The 13,963-nt window shown below is 52.2% G+C and overlaps 1 protein-coding gene across 2 annotated transcripts; it reads right to left on the bottom strand.

The window, feature by feature from the left end:
• Nucleotides 1-6,345: 6,345 nt before the first annotated feature.
• On the bottom strand, nucleotides 6,346-13,857 carry DHRS1 (dehydrogenase/reductase 1). 2 transcript variants are annotated; one of them, XM_057721087.1, is made up of 9 exons: nucleotides 13,703-13,857; nucleotides 13,126-13,299; nucleotides 11,837-11,980; nucleotides 11,610-11,689; nucleotides 8,216-8,348; nucleotides 7,795-7,941; nucleotides 7,330-7,399; nucleotides 6,916-6,996; nucleotides 6,346-6,734 (listed from the first exon to the last, which is right to left on the bottom strand). In XM_057721087.1, exons 2-9 carry the CDS (start codon nucleotides 13,273-13,275, stop codon nucleotides 6,598-6,600), a joined length of 942 nt encoding a protein of 313 aa, XP_057577070.1. In that variant the 5' UTR covers nucleotides 13,276-13,299; nucleotides 13,703-13,857; the 3' UTR covers nucleotides 6,346-6,597. The 2 variants fall into 2 exon arrangements, with proteins under 2 accessions (XP_057577070.1, XP_057577071.1); XM_057721088.1 differs by having other exon boundaries at nucleotides 6,596-6,734; nucleotides 6,916-7,024.
• Between the last annotated feature and the right edge of the window lie 106 nt (nucleotides 13,858-13,963).

Genomic DNA, 13,963 nt, shown 5'->3' with positions numbered 1-13,963 from the left:
CTTTTTCCTTCTAATAAACACTTTACTTGTTTCAAGACTTTTTGTCTTTGTGAGAATTCATTTCTACAAAGCCATGGGCCTCGTCACTGGCCACGGTACCTGATGGTCTAGTGGCTGGGATTCAGGGCTCTCCGTGACACGGGCTGACCTCAGTCTCTGGCTGGGGAACCAAAATCCTGCTTCAAGCCGCTGCAGGCTGAGGCCACCTGAGATCAAGGGGTAACCTGTGGGGCTGAGCCGAAGGACTGAGGGATACTTGGGGGCTGGAGTTCCGGGAGGGTGAGTCCTGGGGCACAGACAATGCCATTAGCTGGCTCAGCCCACCTGCCTCAGGGAGAGAGGGTGGGGCCCTCACCAGTGGGTCCCATTGAGCCTGTGAGCTCAGCTGCACCCTGGGTGGCCTGGACACTCCAAGCACTATTCTGTTCTGTGTGCAGGGTTCAAAGGTTCTGTGAATGTGTGTGGGGGGAGGAGGGGAAGGGGCCAAAACCCAGCCCCTGTCTCGGGGTGGTGGGGGGGTGGGGGGTTTGTGAACCTCATCTGGGGGACCTGATGAGGACATCCATGGCTCTAATACCAGTTGAGAGCCTAGTGAATGTCATAGGTTCCTGAAAAGGGGCAAGAGCAATAGCAGAAGAAACCAGACGTTTCTAGAAGGTTGAGATGAGTCTTTTGGGAAGAATTATGGCAGATAGAAATGGGGCTGGGGCGGTTGAGGGGAGTAGGTGGCAAGCCAGAGACCAGAACAATTCAAGCAGAAGTGCAGAGGAAAGGAAATGTGGTCAAATTGAAAGAAGGGCAACTCTGTATTTAGCCAGAGGGGTCCTTGGGCTGAGTGAACTTGGGAATGCTTTCACCACTCTGCCCAATGCCCAGCCCTCTCGGCAAAAAAGAAAAGCTATTCCCAAACCAAACAACAACAACAACAACAAAATAAAACAAACAAAAAAACAAGCAACAGAGGCAGCGTGTTGCAGGGGAAAGAGCTCTCACTCTGGAGTCATGTATTTGGTTGAATCCAGACTTTTTCACCATGAAGACCTGCAACTCTGGACAAGTATCTCAACTTTTCTAAGCCTCGGTTTCCTCGGCTGTAAGAAAGTACGTACCTCATGTGGCAAATGAGAAAGGTGAAGCCAGACCCAGGCAGAGTGTTTAGGTCCTTGCTGCACTCACGAAACACGAACTCTCTCGGCCCCTACAGCACCTTGAGTCTCTGGCTGACTCAGCTGTGTAAGAGTGACAAGGAAAGCCCTAAGCCCCGTCGCCTTTCCTTCTCTTGCATCAGCCCCTCCAGGGCTGCTGGGCCAGTGTCTGCTCATGGAGTTCCAACTGTGCCTGTTTCTTCTGGAACCACCTCTCCAAGGAAGGGGGAGCTAAGACCCTGCCTGTCGAGGATAGGAGCATATATGTTCACCCTTGTGACAGAAATGGCGCAAAGCTGACCGCACTTCATCCCTCTGCCTCCTTCTCAGCATCCCTCACAGGCGCCTCCATTTCAAAGACGTAAGGAAGAGTCCTTTTCTTTCCCAGATTCCCCCATTATCAAGTTAAGCAGAGGAGGCTTCCGGGTCCTCTCCTCTTCCGGCACATGCCTTGCCAGGCAGGCCCTGTGACCCCTTGACCTTGCTCCCAGCAAGTCTGCACTGGGCCTTGGCTGGAGCCAGCCCACTTCTGAGCTCTGCAGATGCCTCTGTGCAGAGGTCAGTGGCATCTGTCCATCCAGAGAAGGTCCCACCTGTGCTTGTCCTGAGCCCCTGCTCAGACTTGCCTCTGCAGCTCAACACGAGCCAGGTCAGCCTGGTCAGACAGGAGGTAATAAGGCTCCGTGGATGAACCCTGGGTGGGGGCACCCACAGGGAGGTGTGTGTGTAGGGGAGCTGGCCAAGGTGACTGTCCCAGAAGGAATCAGGACAGATTGGGAGGGGCGAGGATGCCTTTGGTTACTAGAGGCAGGATCCGAGGCAGAGGTGAGGCTTTGCAGAGAAAGGCAGGGATAAGGATGTTCTAACACCCCCAGGAAGGTGAAACCCGAGAGGAACAAGAGTTGTCTGTGGTCTGGGGAGCAGCCTGGCTGCCTGACCTCTCCTGCTCCTTTGAGTCCTCGCCCTGGGTCTCCTGATGGTTGTCTAATTGTTTCATGGTGATAACTGAAAGCACTTTGAGAGCCAGACCTTTGTCTTATAGTATAAGGCTTGCCCGTGCCTGTCTGCCCCTCTCTGCCCAGGGCTGGGCCTGGAAGAGGCTGCCACAGAGGCCAGCTGACTGGGAGATGGAAGGGAAGGGAGAAGATCGGTGTGGAGGGGCAGGGGGAAGAGCAGGTGAGGGGGGCCCGAGGGGCCAGAAGGAGCAGCGGAAGGGTGGGAAGCCAGAGAGGACTCAGGCTGAAGGTCCGGGGAGGAGGGGCTTCTTGGAGGTGTAGACCTAGGGGGTGAGGAGCAGGGACCAGACGGGGCGGGGGACAGGCTGCGGCAAAGCCGCTCCTGAGGCCGCGGTGGGACCCCTCCCCAGGGGGCCTGCTGTGTGCTCTTCGTTCTCCATGGCTGAGTCCCCACCCCACTGTCACTCACATCACTCACAGTGACCTTCAGGAGCTGACGGGACGTCCTCCTGGGCGACGTGTCCCGAAAGCTGGAATCTGAGACACGGTGGTTCAGCCCGGCTTCCCTCACCTTGTCTTGTGCCAGCCAGTCGGTCAGAGCTACATCCCTGGGGACAGAAGCTCCATGATTGGCCTCATTTTGGCACCCCTAACCCTTGGGTCATTGCTTCAGAGAGTGGAATGCACGTCAGTGCGTCTCACAGGCCCAGTGCGGGTCCCCTTCTGAGGAGGCCAGGCCTGGTCAGGCTGCTGGGGCTGGGCTCCTCGGCCCTGGCCCTGCTTCTCTGTAGCCGTCTTTCTCCCGTCCTCAGCCCATCCGTCGCTCTTTCTCTTGCCCTCCCTGCTAGCGGGGTAGGGAAGTTTTTGGTAATAGGAGCAGCTGCATAAGAACATGAGAAGGGGTGTGGCTTCTGGGCCCAGGGCTGCTCCTTGCTTAGACGTGCAGGACACAAGGGCCAGAACAGGCCTCGGAGACTGGAAAATGCAACTCCTTAGCTGGAGAAAGAGAGGCCCAGATGTGCACACAGTCACATCTCTCCTCTGAATATGCTTAGCTCTTTGCTTGTACACGTGTGGGCTTTTTTCTCTGCGGCTACCCAAGAATTTGGAGCACTGGCTGCCCCTGGGTTGGGACTGTGCACTAGTGAGAAGGGATAGGAGGGGGATGTCTCACTGGACACCTTTATATACCTTCTGGGTTCGGACCCACATGAATGTTACCTTTTAGAAACATAAATTGTAAAATGCTAATCAAAAATCTCTTCTCCCTTCTTCCCTGGGCTCACTTAGGGGATTAAGCGTCTTTCGGGGGCCACGTCCGCAGATTTGCTCTGGTAGGGGTAGGGGCAGCATCTCAGCCAGCCCGTGTGCCCCCAGGACTGATCTCCCTCACAGCTCCAGTGCCGTCCTTCTCTGTGCCTGCTGCTGCTTTCACGGTCCCCCGTCTCCCTTCCTACAGGTCCTCTCTGTGGACTCTGCCTCCTACAACCTCTCCTCAGCCCACACCTCCACGGCCATCATATCCCGGGGTACGGGCCAGCCTCCGGGCAGCTCTTCTGATGCCTGCCTGTCCTCGCGCTGGTCCGTCTTCCCCACACCTCACCCCGGTGAGCTTCCTCAAACACAAATCGGTGCACACGCCTCTCCTTAAACCTCCTGTAGCCGACACCGTTAGTGCTCTGCCCCGATCCCCTCGGACGCCCTTTTCCATTTTTGTGCACGACGCCCCCTTCCACGTGTTTTCAAGGCTGACACCTGTGGCAGCTCTTCTTGGAAGGCCGCGCTTGACCGCCTGGAGCTGCTCTGCCCCGCCCAGCCCCGCCTGGGCCAAAGTGTGACGGGTGACGGCTCCGTGGTGGTGGTGGGGAACGAAAACCTGGCACCCTTGCCCCAGGCAGGGCTCCCCGGAGGCCTTACACTCCCGTGCTGTCCCCTGGGCTTCGAGGGACGCCACCCTCCACAGCTGAAGTGGAGCTCTTGCTTGGCCTCTCCCCCATCACCTATCTCCCCTGGGAGTACTTCCTGAACAGTGGCTCAGCGTCTAGGATGAATCCCTCGCGTGGAAACTTATTGCTCACAATGTAAATCTTCATCACTAATCTTTACTTATCTTTCTCCTTGGAAATGTATCCCATATCACAACGACACTCATGTCATACCAACTTCTAGGTGTCCTGCGAGATTCTGTGTCTCAGTACCTGCCTTTTTGTTGTTGTTGTTGTGATAACCAACACCCGCCCCCCCCCCCCCCCCGTCCCGTCCCGTCCCGTCTTTAAGTCTCTGGTCAGTATCGCTTCCTTCAGTTCCCTAATGGAGCCAGTTGCTTCCTCCTGTCCTCTCAGGGTACTGTGCAAACTTGCTATAGCACCCATCTCACCAAACTGAACTCGTCTGCCCTGGTGCCTAGCATGGTGCTGGGCAGAAGGCAGGTATCAAATGTTTTCTGAATGAATACTGATCCCCCAAACGTCCTAAGACTCTCCGCTGCAGGGTTTCTCAGATCTTGAACCTCTTCTACCTCCAATCGACACTCACTGCCCATGTTTCATTCTCTCAGAGCTCTATTCTGTTGCTTATGTTTCTAAGATTAATTCAGTCTTGTTGGAGGGAAGCCACGTGGTGTCTTTAAAAAGAACACTGCTCCCTCCAGCTTCTTGAGATACCAGGACTTAGGCTGAACTCTACGTGATGTGGACTCTCAGGGCCCCAGTTCACTCACTTTCTACGGTAAGTGGAAGGTCTAGCTGACTTCTAAGGTCTTCCAGGGCTGAATGAACGTCCTCTGTGGGCTGAGACCTGATCTGTCTTGTTCTCTGCTCTCCCAAAGCCAAGAATGACGTCTGGGGCAGAGCATACACTTAAATATTTGTCAAGAGGAAGAATTGACAACTTTAGTGGCTACGTATTGCTTGGTGCATATACGTTTCTTCACTTAATTTCCAAAGTGATGGAGTCAGGATTTGTATGCAGATTTCTACGACTTTGAAGCCCCTTTTTTTCCCATGATACCTTGTGGCTTTTAGGGGACAAGGCCCTCATGAAAGGATTTGTTCCAATTATGGCCTTTAAAGATGGCTGTGGAAGGCTGGAGGAGATCCCAAAGCCCTTGTCCTTCTTCTTAGAGCATACAGGCAACTGCCGCTGCTCCCCACAAATCTCAAGGGAATTTAGGGTGGTGAGTGGAAGGGGGTGAGAGGGTGGTGAGGAAATGTGATGACCGTGATCTAAACTGGGTGCCAGGGAAAATGGTGGAGTTGAGGTACGCAGTTCCAGTCACATGCTAAGTCAGCTCTCTCTTCAAAAAGCCCTGATCGGCAGCAGTTGTTGATTCCTGTGGCATATATACTCTCACCACGGCTGAATTCAAGCAACCAATGTCACGTCACTGACTGCAGGGTTGGAAGAGATGCAGATAATCAGCTCTGAGAAGCCAGTGGACCACCCCAGCACCCACTGGAATAGTAACCGGGGACTGTCCCCAGAAAGCCACAGGAAGATCACAGCTTCTGCAGACTCTGAAGGCAGCCTCCGGAAGCCGCAGCTCTCACCCTGCCATTTTTTTGAAGATTAGACATGGTTTCCGCCACTCTGATTTACAGCAGCCATCTCATTACCTTGATGGCCACTGAGCCGCTGGCGGGAAGGCGCCCTCAGAGTGGCCCTGCGGTCCTCTTTGGAACACACGCCCTGTTGCCTTGCCTCAGGCTGGGACAGACCCCTGCAAGCAGGAAGGCAGCCCTAAGGCACGCTTGCCGTCAGTTCTTCAGAAAACAATTCCGCCGATGCCATCCCAAGACGGTGAGTGTGCTGGTGCCATCAACCATTCCTCCGCCTCTCACCTGCACCTGGGTAGCACTTTCCTCCCAAATTCCAGGCAACTGTGAACAGCAAGCAGTTTACCCCTCCTGAACTGCGCCTCACCCAGGGACCAGGCCCAGCTAGAAGGCAGCAGGCATCCCTGAAGAGCCGGCAGCTTGAAGGGGTGGGAACGCAGTGCGGGACTGGGTGGGCCTGCCTCTGGCTGTGGAGGGACCCTGCTCCTCAGCTGGGGCACGGCTGCCAAAGGGCAGACACCCCTGAGATGGGCAGCTCTACAGGGAAGGGCGGGAAAAGACGTGAAGGGAAGGGGCCTTGTCCTGGGGCTGCAGCTCCTTGAGAACCTAAACATTTTGCATACCATTAGGTCTTTCTCTCAAGTACTTAACACCTTGTGCTGAGCAGAGAATCAACACTGGAAAATGAGTTGAAGGAGAAATGAGACCTTTATTAGCCCCCAGGACATTTTTCAATATTAAGGCAAAAAAGTAAAATGCAGGGGCAAGGAAGACCTGAAGAAGGACCTACAAAGGCCCCCAGGGCTCAACCAGGACACACAGCAGAGGCTTCTCTTCACATCAAGGGTATGCAGTAGGTAGGCAGGAAAGGCTGCCTTGTTCCACTGAGACAGACCAACCACTCAGCCCGAAGAGAAGCAGAATTGTGTCCGGCCAGGAGGGTTAGAACTTGCTGGTATAGAGGGTCATAACCCACTTGGGCACTCGGAGGAAGCCGGGCAAGTAGGAGGCAAGCGAGCCCAGGCCGGAGACCTGGGAGAGAACGGAGCTCAAAGACAAATAGTCCTGGACAGGGCGGCCTGCAGATCACAGGGAAAGGAGAAGGATTAGACCCTTGTTTCCCATTCCTCAGACACCCCACCCTGGCTGAAGAGACTGAGCGGAATGTGAGGGAGGACAGAGCAGAGAGAGAGAGCAGGAGGAGTGAGCTGGGAACAGAAGGAAGCGAGGTCCAGCTGGGCGCTGGGCCAGAGCGCTTACCATCCACGTCCTGCAGGCCGTAGCGCCGTGCCAGGTCACAGGAGGGCAGCACCCTCCCGCTCAGGCTCAGGATGTTGGGGTCTGTGGGCACACAGACAGATGAGATGGCCTACGAGTGGCCCAGAGTGACAAGGCTTGGACCGAATGGCACAGGGCACCACTGAGACAGGCTTAGGAACCCAGACTTGTTTCTCTCTGTCCTAGGAAGGTTCCTGGGTCTCTGGCTCCTGGCCACACCTCCCAGGATCCAGTTCCTGAGGCTCCCACACCCCAAACTGGGCATCGGACCCTTTGGGTCTCCAGAAGCCAGAGAAAAGAAGGGCGTATTCCTGGCTCAGGACCCAGAACTGGCTGCCATCACCCTGCAGATCCTCCATACCCTCTCCTGTTACCAGCTGCCCCCAACCTCTTTACCTGTTGCCAAGGCCACTACACATTTGCCACTCATTTCTGTGGTCTCCGCAGATGAGAAATTAAATTTGAGCTGAAACACAGGAGCAGAGAAGTGAAAGGCAGTCCAAGAGCACTGCCCAAGTCCCTTCCCTGCTTTCGGCTTCTGTTCCAAGAGAGAAGCCCTCATCACTGCACCTGCAGGACTCAGCCTCTTGGAAGGTGCGAGACAGTCTTTCCACTTTTGTATGGCATATGCGACCTTGAGTAAGTTCCTTAACCTCCCCAAGTTTCAGTTTCCCCGTCTGTAAAATGGAGATACCATCTCCCTTACAGGAGTAAAGGACATAATGTATGTCAGTGCTCAGCCCTGCGCTTACCGCGATAAGACCCGGGTGTTTACCCTTTGCTGTTGTTACCGTCTTGCTGTTGGGGATGAAGAGGCTGATTCCCCGCATTCTCTGCCACCCTTGCCCTCCCCTTGCCAACCTGCTTAACCAGGGGATCGGTAGTGTTCTCCTCCTTCATCATATGGTCCTTCAGCAGTTCTGTCTGCACCAATCCTGGCCACAGAGACACGTAGCTGACCCCGTGGTGCCGCAGCTCCTGGGCACAGTCAGCAGCCAGCCTGTCGCACTGCAGAGGGACAGAAGGCCGGGCGGGAGCCAGGGCACCCAGTCATGTCACCTTCAACCCCCTGGCCTTCCCAAGAGCCCTGTCTCAGCTTTCCCAGTGCACCGCCTAGGCTGGCCAGCTGAGAGGAGCCCAGGCAAAGGAACTGTCCATGCAGGGGCAGGGGGAGAGGTGAAGGTCGTCAGCCTCATCACTCTGACCACCAGGGATTGTCTCTCCTAAGCCATGGGTACCATGACTGTCCTAGACCCCAACCCCCATGCCAGTGGGTCCTCACCGCAGCTTTGCCCACACCATAGGGAACGTTGAAGAGATATTGCAACCCCCCAATAGACGAGATGACCACGATGAGCCCCCGGCCAGCTGGTACCATCAGCCGTGCCCCATACACTGAGCACAAGTAGTGGCCTCTAGAAGGTAGGGCAAAGAAGAAGGAATGAACCACATTCCGGGCTGTCTCAGGAAGCTTCTTCTGCCCCCTAGTGGCTTCTGAGCCAGGAAAAGGCTGCAAACCTGGTGAATGAAGGGCCACACGGGTAAAATTAACCACCAAAGGATGAGAAATGGCAATCTTTAGAAGACTGTAATGGAAGAACAGCACTCTGTCATGACAGCAATAACAAAGCTAAAATAGCTCAGGGGATAAAATATAATAAATATATAGGATCTACAAGGAAAAACTATAAAGTTCTGTTTAATATAAAAGAACACGTAGAGACACAATTTCTTTAGAAGAATCAACATATAAAACAACAGTTCTACTTAAACTAATCCACAGATTCAGTCCACTTGAGTTATATCTTAATAACACTCCTGGAGAAATCGACAAAATAACCTAAAGCTCAATGAGAATAAACGTGTGAGAACAGCCAGGAAAATTCTGAAAAAGGAAGAGTAATATCTTGTGGGTGAAGGGGATATGCCCCCACACTCCACCACACTGGCTGCATTAAAATGTGCACTGACATCACAGGGAAGAGAATGCGGGCGTTGTGTACCCACACATACTTAAGTCAATGAAACAAAGTAGCCAATAACTAACCCAAGGGTAAAGAATTCAGTGAATTACAAAGGGAGCATTTCAAACCACCTGGGTGAGATGGACCACGCAATAAATGGATTTGGAACAATTGATCAGTTATTTAGTGGGTGGAGTTGGTTCTCTACCTCATTTATTGTTTTAAAAATGCATTCCCCAGATATCTGAATATAAAAAAAGTGAGTGCACAAAAGCACTAAAAGAAAGCACGACAATGTGTTCATCAACCTGAAGTCTGGAAAGCTTGTCTCAGTATCACAGCAAGACAGAAGCCTGGCTTCTTAACCGTAAGACATATACATGTATGTGTACAAATACACACATATGTTTACATTTAAGTATATATAGAGAGCTCAGGAAAGCATGCACGCAAACAATGAGTAATAAATTGGGAAAGATAGCTGTAAAACACACAGCAAAGGAGTCTATTCTGCAAAGATCTCTCATAAATTAATGTGAAAAGAATAACTTAGCAACACAACTTACAAAAGAATAAAGAACCAATAAAAAATGAAGAAAAAAACACAAAAAGCTCAGATTCACAAGTAACAGAGAAGTGTGAATTAAAAAACACCTTCGGATATCTTTGGCCTATTACAATGACAAAACTTGCCTGACCTTGTGGCCTGATATTGTCTAGTATGATTGAGAACATAGGGAAACAGATATTCTCCTTCATTGTCGTGAGATTATAAGTTGGTAGGGTTTTTTTAGAGGACAGTTTGATAATGTTTATTAAAATCTTTAAGGGACTTCCTGGGTGGCGCAGTGGTTAAGAATCCGCCTGCCAATGCAGGGGACATGGGTTCAATCCCTGGTCCAGGAAGATCCCAGATGCCGCAGAGCAACTAAGCCCATGCGCCACAACTATTGAGCCTGCGCTCTAGAGCCCATGAGCCACAACTATTAAGCCTGTGAGCTGCAACTACTGAAGCCCACGTGCCTAGAGCCTGTGCTCTGCAACAAGAGAAGCCACGGCAGCGAGGAGCCTGCGCCCCACAACGAAGAGTAGCCCCCACTCGCTGCAACTAGAGAAAGCCCGTGTGGAGCAACAAAGACCCAACACAGCCAATAAATAAATAAATAACAAATAAATAAATAAAATCTTTCAGAAGTACATATTTCTTGACCTAATTTTTTCCCACTATTGCAACAGATAAGTGGTTAGATAAATAAATTATGGTATCTCTTCCCAGTGGAATTTTAAATGAATGCTAGTATATATACTAGGCTATTAACAGTAGCTATACCTCAGGCAAAGGAGGATGGGGTGGTGACTAGGGGAATAAGATTATATGGTCTCCACAGCATATTTTTTGAAAAATAGCACACAACTTGGTAACCAGAAAAAAATTTCTTTTGTGAGGGAAACAGGACCCTCCAAATGAAAACAAATAGAGAGAGTATGGTATCAAAAGGAAGCCCAGTCTCAGGCAATGCAGAGGAAAGGCCCAGTAAATGTGTGTGGGAATGTGTGTGGGGGAGGTGAAAGGAGGTGTTGGTGTGCCTCCAGGAGGCTCACAGAGTAACCTTCACCTTGGGAGAATTCATCAGGGCTCAGGGGCCAGAGTCTAGGCTTTTGCTTTGTAGATGCAAAACCCTGACCAGTAGGAGATGAGTGTGGAAGGCCCCTCTCTTTGGAAGGCTAAGGATATGGGTGTTGCCAATTTCTAGCTCTTTGGGTTTTTTTTTCTTTTTCTTTTGGCCATGCCATGTGGCATGTGGGATCTTAGTTCCCTGACTAGGGATCGAACCCGTGCCCTCTGCAGTGGACACGTGAAGTCTTCACTACTAGACTGCCAGGGAAGTCCTGCATTTTCTTTTCTTGATTCTTGGCTGACCATCCCCCTTTGTCCGCACAACCTTTATTCCACTTTGCAAATGACAAGTGGATTCTAATCCTGCTTCCCTGGGATGGCCACTAGAAGCCATGGGTGTCCTTAGATGCTTTAGATGTAGATTTGCATATAATCTCCTGGTGACTCCCACAGGTGGCTGATCCCATCCATGCAGTGTAGTTTCTGAGAGGGTACCCTCTCTCCAACAATAAACACAGACCTAACTGATGTATGTCATGCTGGGTGAACTCTAAATGCTGTGTTTCATCTCATTCCTTTGCCAGATGTATGTGTAACTCCATGACACCCCTGCCCTCCCAACTTGGACTTGGGAGTGCCTTTGCCTGTGGGTCTGGAGTGAGGAGGGGAAGGCTAAGATGGCTGGCACTCACTCTTCCTTACTGACCTTCTTCTGATCTCAAACAAAACAATTTCTTCCTCTAGCCACCTTTGGAAATACTGACCACAGGTGGTATGCTTTATTGAGGGAAAATGGCTCCCTTCTGGGTCATGCATTTGGATGGGCAGAGAGTGAGGCAGGAGAGAGAGCAAGGGCAAGTTGAGATGAAAAGTACTGACAGAAACAAGGCAAAAGTTGATGTTCCTGGTACAGATTCACCTGGATGAAACTTCTTCAGAGGTTAGTGGAAAAATGGGACAGAAGGGAGAAGAAAGAGACAAGGAGATCAGAGGGGAAAGGAGAGGGCACATGGGGGAAAGGTCTGGTCCCTCAGCTTGGCTGAGTGCGTGAGGGGAGTGCAGGCCCTCAGCGGGGTGGCAGGGGAGGCACCTACCTGAGTCCGACGTTGTTGATATCATCCCAAATGGAGGCGGGGCTTTCCCAGAATGCCTTTTTCGTGTTGTTCAGGATCGCCTGGAAGGCACAGGGAGAGTGATGAATAGGATGCTCTGAAGACAGGAAGGGGCTGGATAACGGAAGGGACAATAAGTAGGGATGAGGACTCAGAGGTCAAAGGGAGAAGTCAGGAGTGTGAAGCTGGGGTCAAAGTTCAAAGAGCACCTGGACCCCAGCATAGGCGTTGTTGACCAGCACATCCAGACGCCCCTGCTGTTCTCGATCCACCTGCTCAAACAGGCTTCGCACTTCACTCTCCTGGCTTGAATCACACACCACAGGCACACACCGGCCCCCTTGGGATTGTGCCTGCAGAGGGACAGAGGGGATACAAGCTCCCGGTCGCACACAGTATGAGACAGAACACAGCTGCCCTCAGCTCCCAGCGTGGGACTTGAGAAGGCAATCACAGGACTCCCAGCCAGCAGCTGAGGGACCGCGGTGGGCAACACTGCCCTCTGGTGTCTGCTGAGCGGTGCCAGGAATGCTAGGTCCTGTCACTGGAGGGGGATCCCAGGCTTAAAACCTACAGATATTTACTGAGGCCCACCCTGCGCAAGGTACTGTACTCTGTGTGTGGAGGGTGATGGACAAATAAGGGTTGGGGGCTGCTCTTGAGAAACGAGTATCTATCTCTTTCCTCATTCTTGGTCATTTCCATTTCGCGTGCCCTTAGCTCCCACGCTTCACCACTCATGTGGAATCCTGACTTAATCACAGTCCTCTTGCCCTCACTCCACCAACACTCCTGCCTGGTAAATGAGAAATCAAAGCTCTCAGACATGAACTCTCTCTGCTTCCGGTTCTGCCCCACCCTCTACAAATGTGCCCTCATCTTCTAACTTCAGAGAAAGAATACCTCATTCAAGAACAATCGTCATAGTCTCCAGATCCATGCTCTGACCTCCCTGCATAACTGCTCACCCACATTCCCAGTGCACTCTGCGCACGCTCATCACTTACCATATTCATATTAATTACTTTTATCACTTACTGTATTCACATTACATTGAAATGATTCATTTCTGCCTTAGACTTCCTGCTGGAATCTCTTTTAAGAGCAAAACTCATGTCTTACTAATCTTGGTAACCCCAGTGCCTAGTATATCAAACACACCCCAGCATTTAACTGAAATTCAGTAGAAAAGTCAAGTGAAAATGTGCAAGTCAATAAAGTCTTAACAAAAACAGAAAAAAAGCACAGGTCCACAACTCAATATGCAATTCCAAAATCTCTGAGGCTCTCAAACAGAAAATTTTTTCATAAAATTCACTGGGTGGCAAAATATGACCTGATCTGAAGTTACTTACGGGGTTTACTTATCCCACTTTGAGTAAAAATGTACATTTATTGAGGAATATTTTGGTTTCAGGTAAGGGATTAAGAAAAGTGGTTAATGAGAAGGGCTCCCTGAGGTGGTTTCTGCCCCTGGGATCCCAGAGGAAGCACTCACCTCCTGAGCAGTGGCCTGCAACGTGTCCTTATGGCGGCCAGTGATGTAAACTGTGGCACCTGCTTGGCAGAGCTGCAAAGCGATGCCCCGGCCAATACCCCTGGAAGCACCAGTAACCACGCACACTTGGCCCTTCATGGGAGCTGGCATGACTCACAAGTGAAGGGGCTAAATCTGTGGAAGCAAGGACTTGCTCTGAGTGAGGCCTGCAGACTGTGAGTGCGGAGCGGGGGACCTTGACAGTGGTAGGAAGAGGAGCCAAGGTTGAGATCCTTTGATGGGAGAGAAGTTTCAGAAGGGGATAACTAGTGCAGGCCCCAGGACAAGGCTGGTGGTCCCTTATGGGAGGACAAGGAGTGAAGGTGGGGCTGTCCAGGACGGCCACCTACTGGGACTCTCTGAGTGGGGCTGACTAGGTGGGGGGCTGTGGCGGGGTGCTCCCTCCCAGCGCGTCCACGCAGAGTCCTGAGCTCTCAGGAGCTCTGGCCTCTGGCCCGGAGGCGCGGCTTCCGGGTCGGGGGTGGGCTCGAGGCCAAGGGACCCCGAACCCGAAGTGGAGGGAGCTCGCGCCCCTTACCTGCCACCTGTGCTGCCGCTGAGGTTCTCGTGCTGCCTCGCTCTCACAGTTCTCAAAGTCGAGGACTTTAACTCTGACCTCGGGGGCGGGACCAGGCGATAACGATCAGAGTAGGAGGCTGGCGAGGAACTCGGCGTTCTGACCCAGTTTCCGCTGTCTACGCGGAAGGGAGGATCTAAGTGCACCCCTCGGGGCGGGGGCAATTGCGGGCAGGCGCCGGGACTTGCAAGCGAGGGCGGGGCGCTCCGGAGACTGCCGTCG

Source organism: Hippopotamus amphibius, chromosome 2 (genome assembly GCF_030028045.1).
Source record: "Hippopotamus amphibius kiboko isolate mHipAmp2 chromosome 2, mHipAmp2.hap2, whole genome shotgun sequence".
Taxonomy (NCBI): Eukaryota; Metazoa; Chordata; class Mammalia; order Artiodactyla; family Hippopotamidae; genus Hippopotamus; species Hippopotamus amphibius.
Note: the sequence above shows the minus strand (reverse complement) of the source record. Positions and strands in the feature narration are given on the sequence as shown.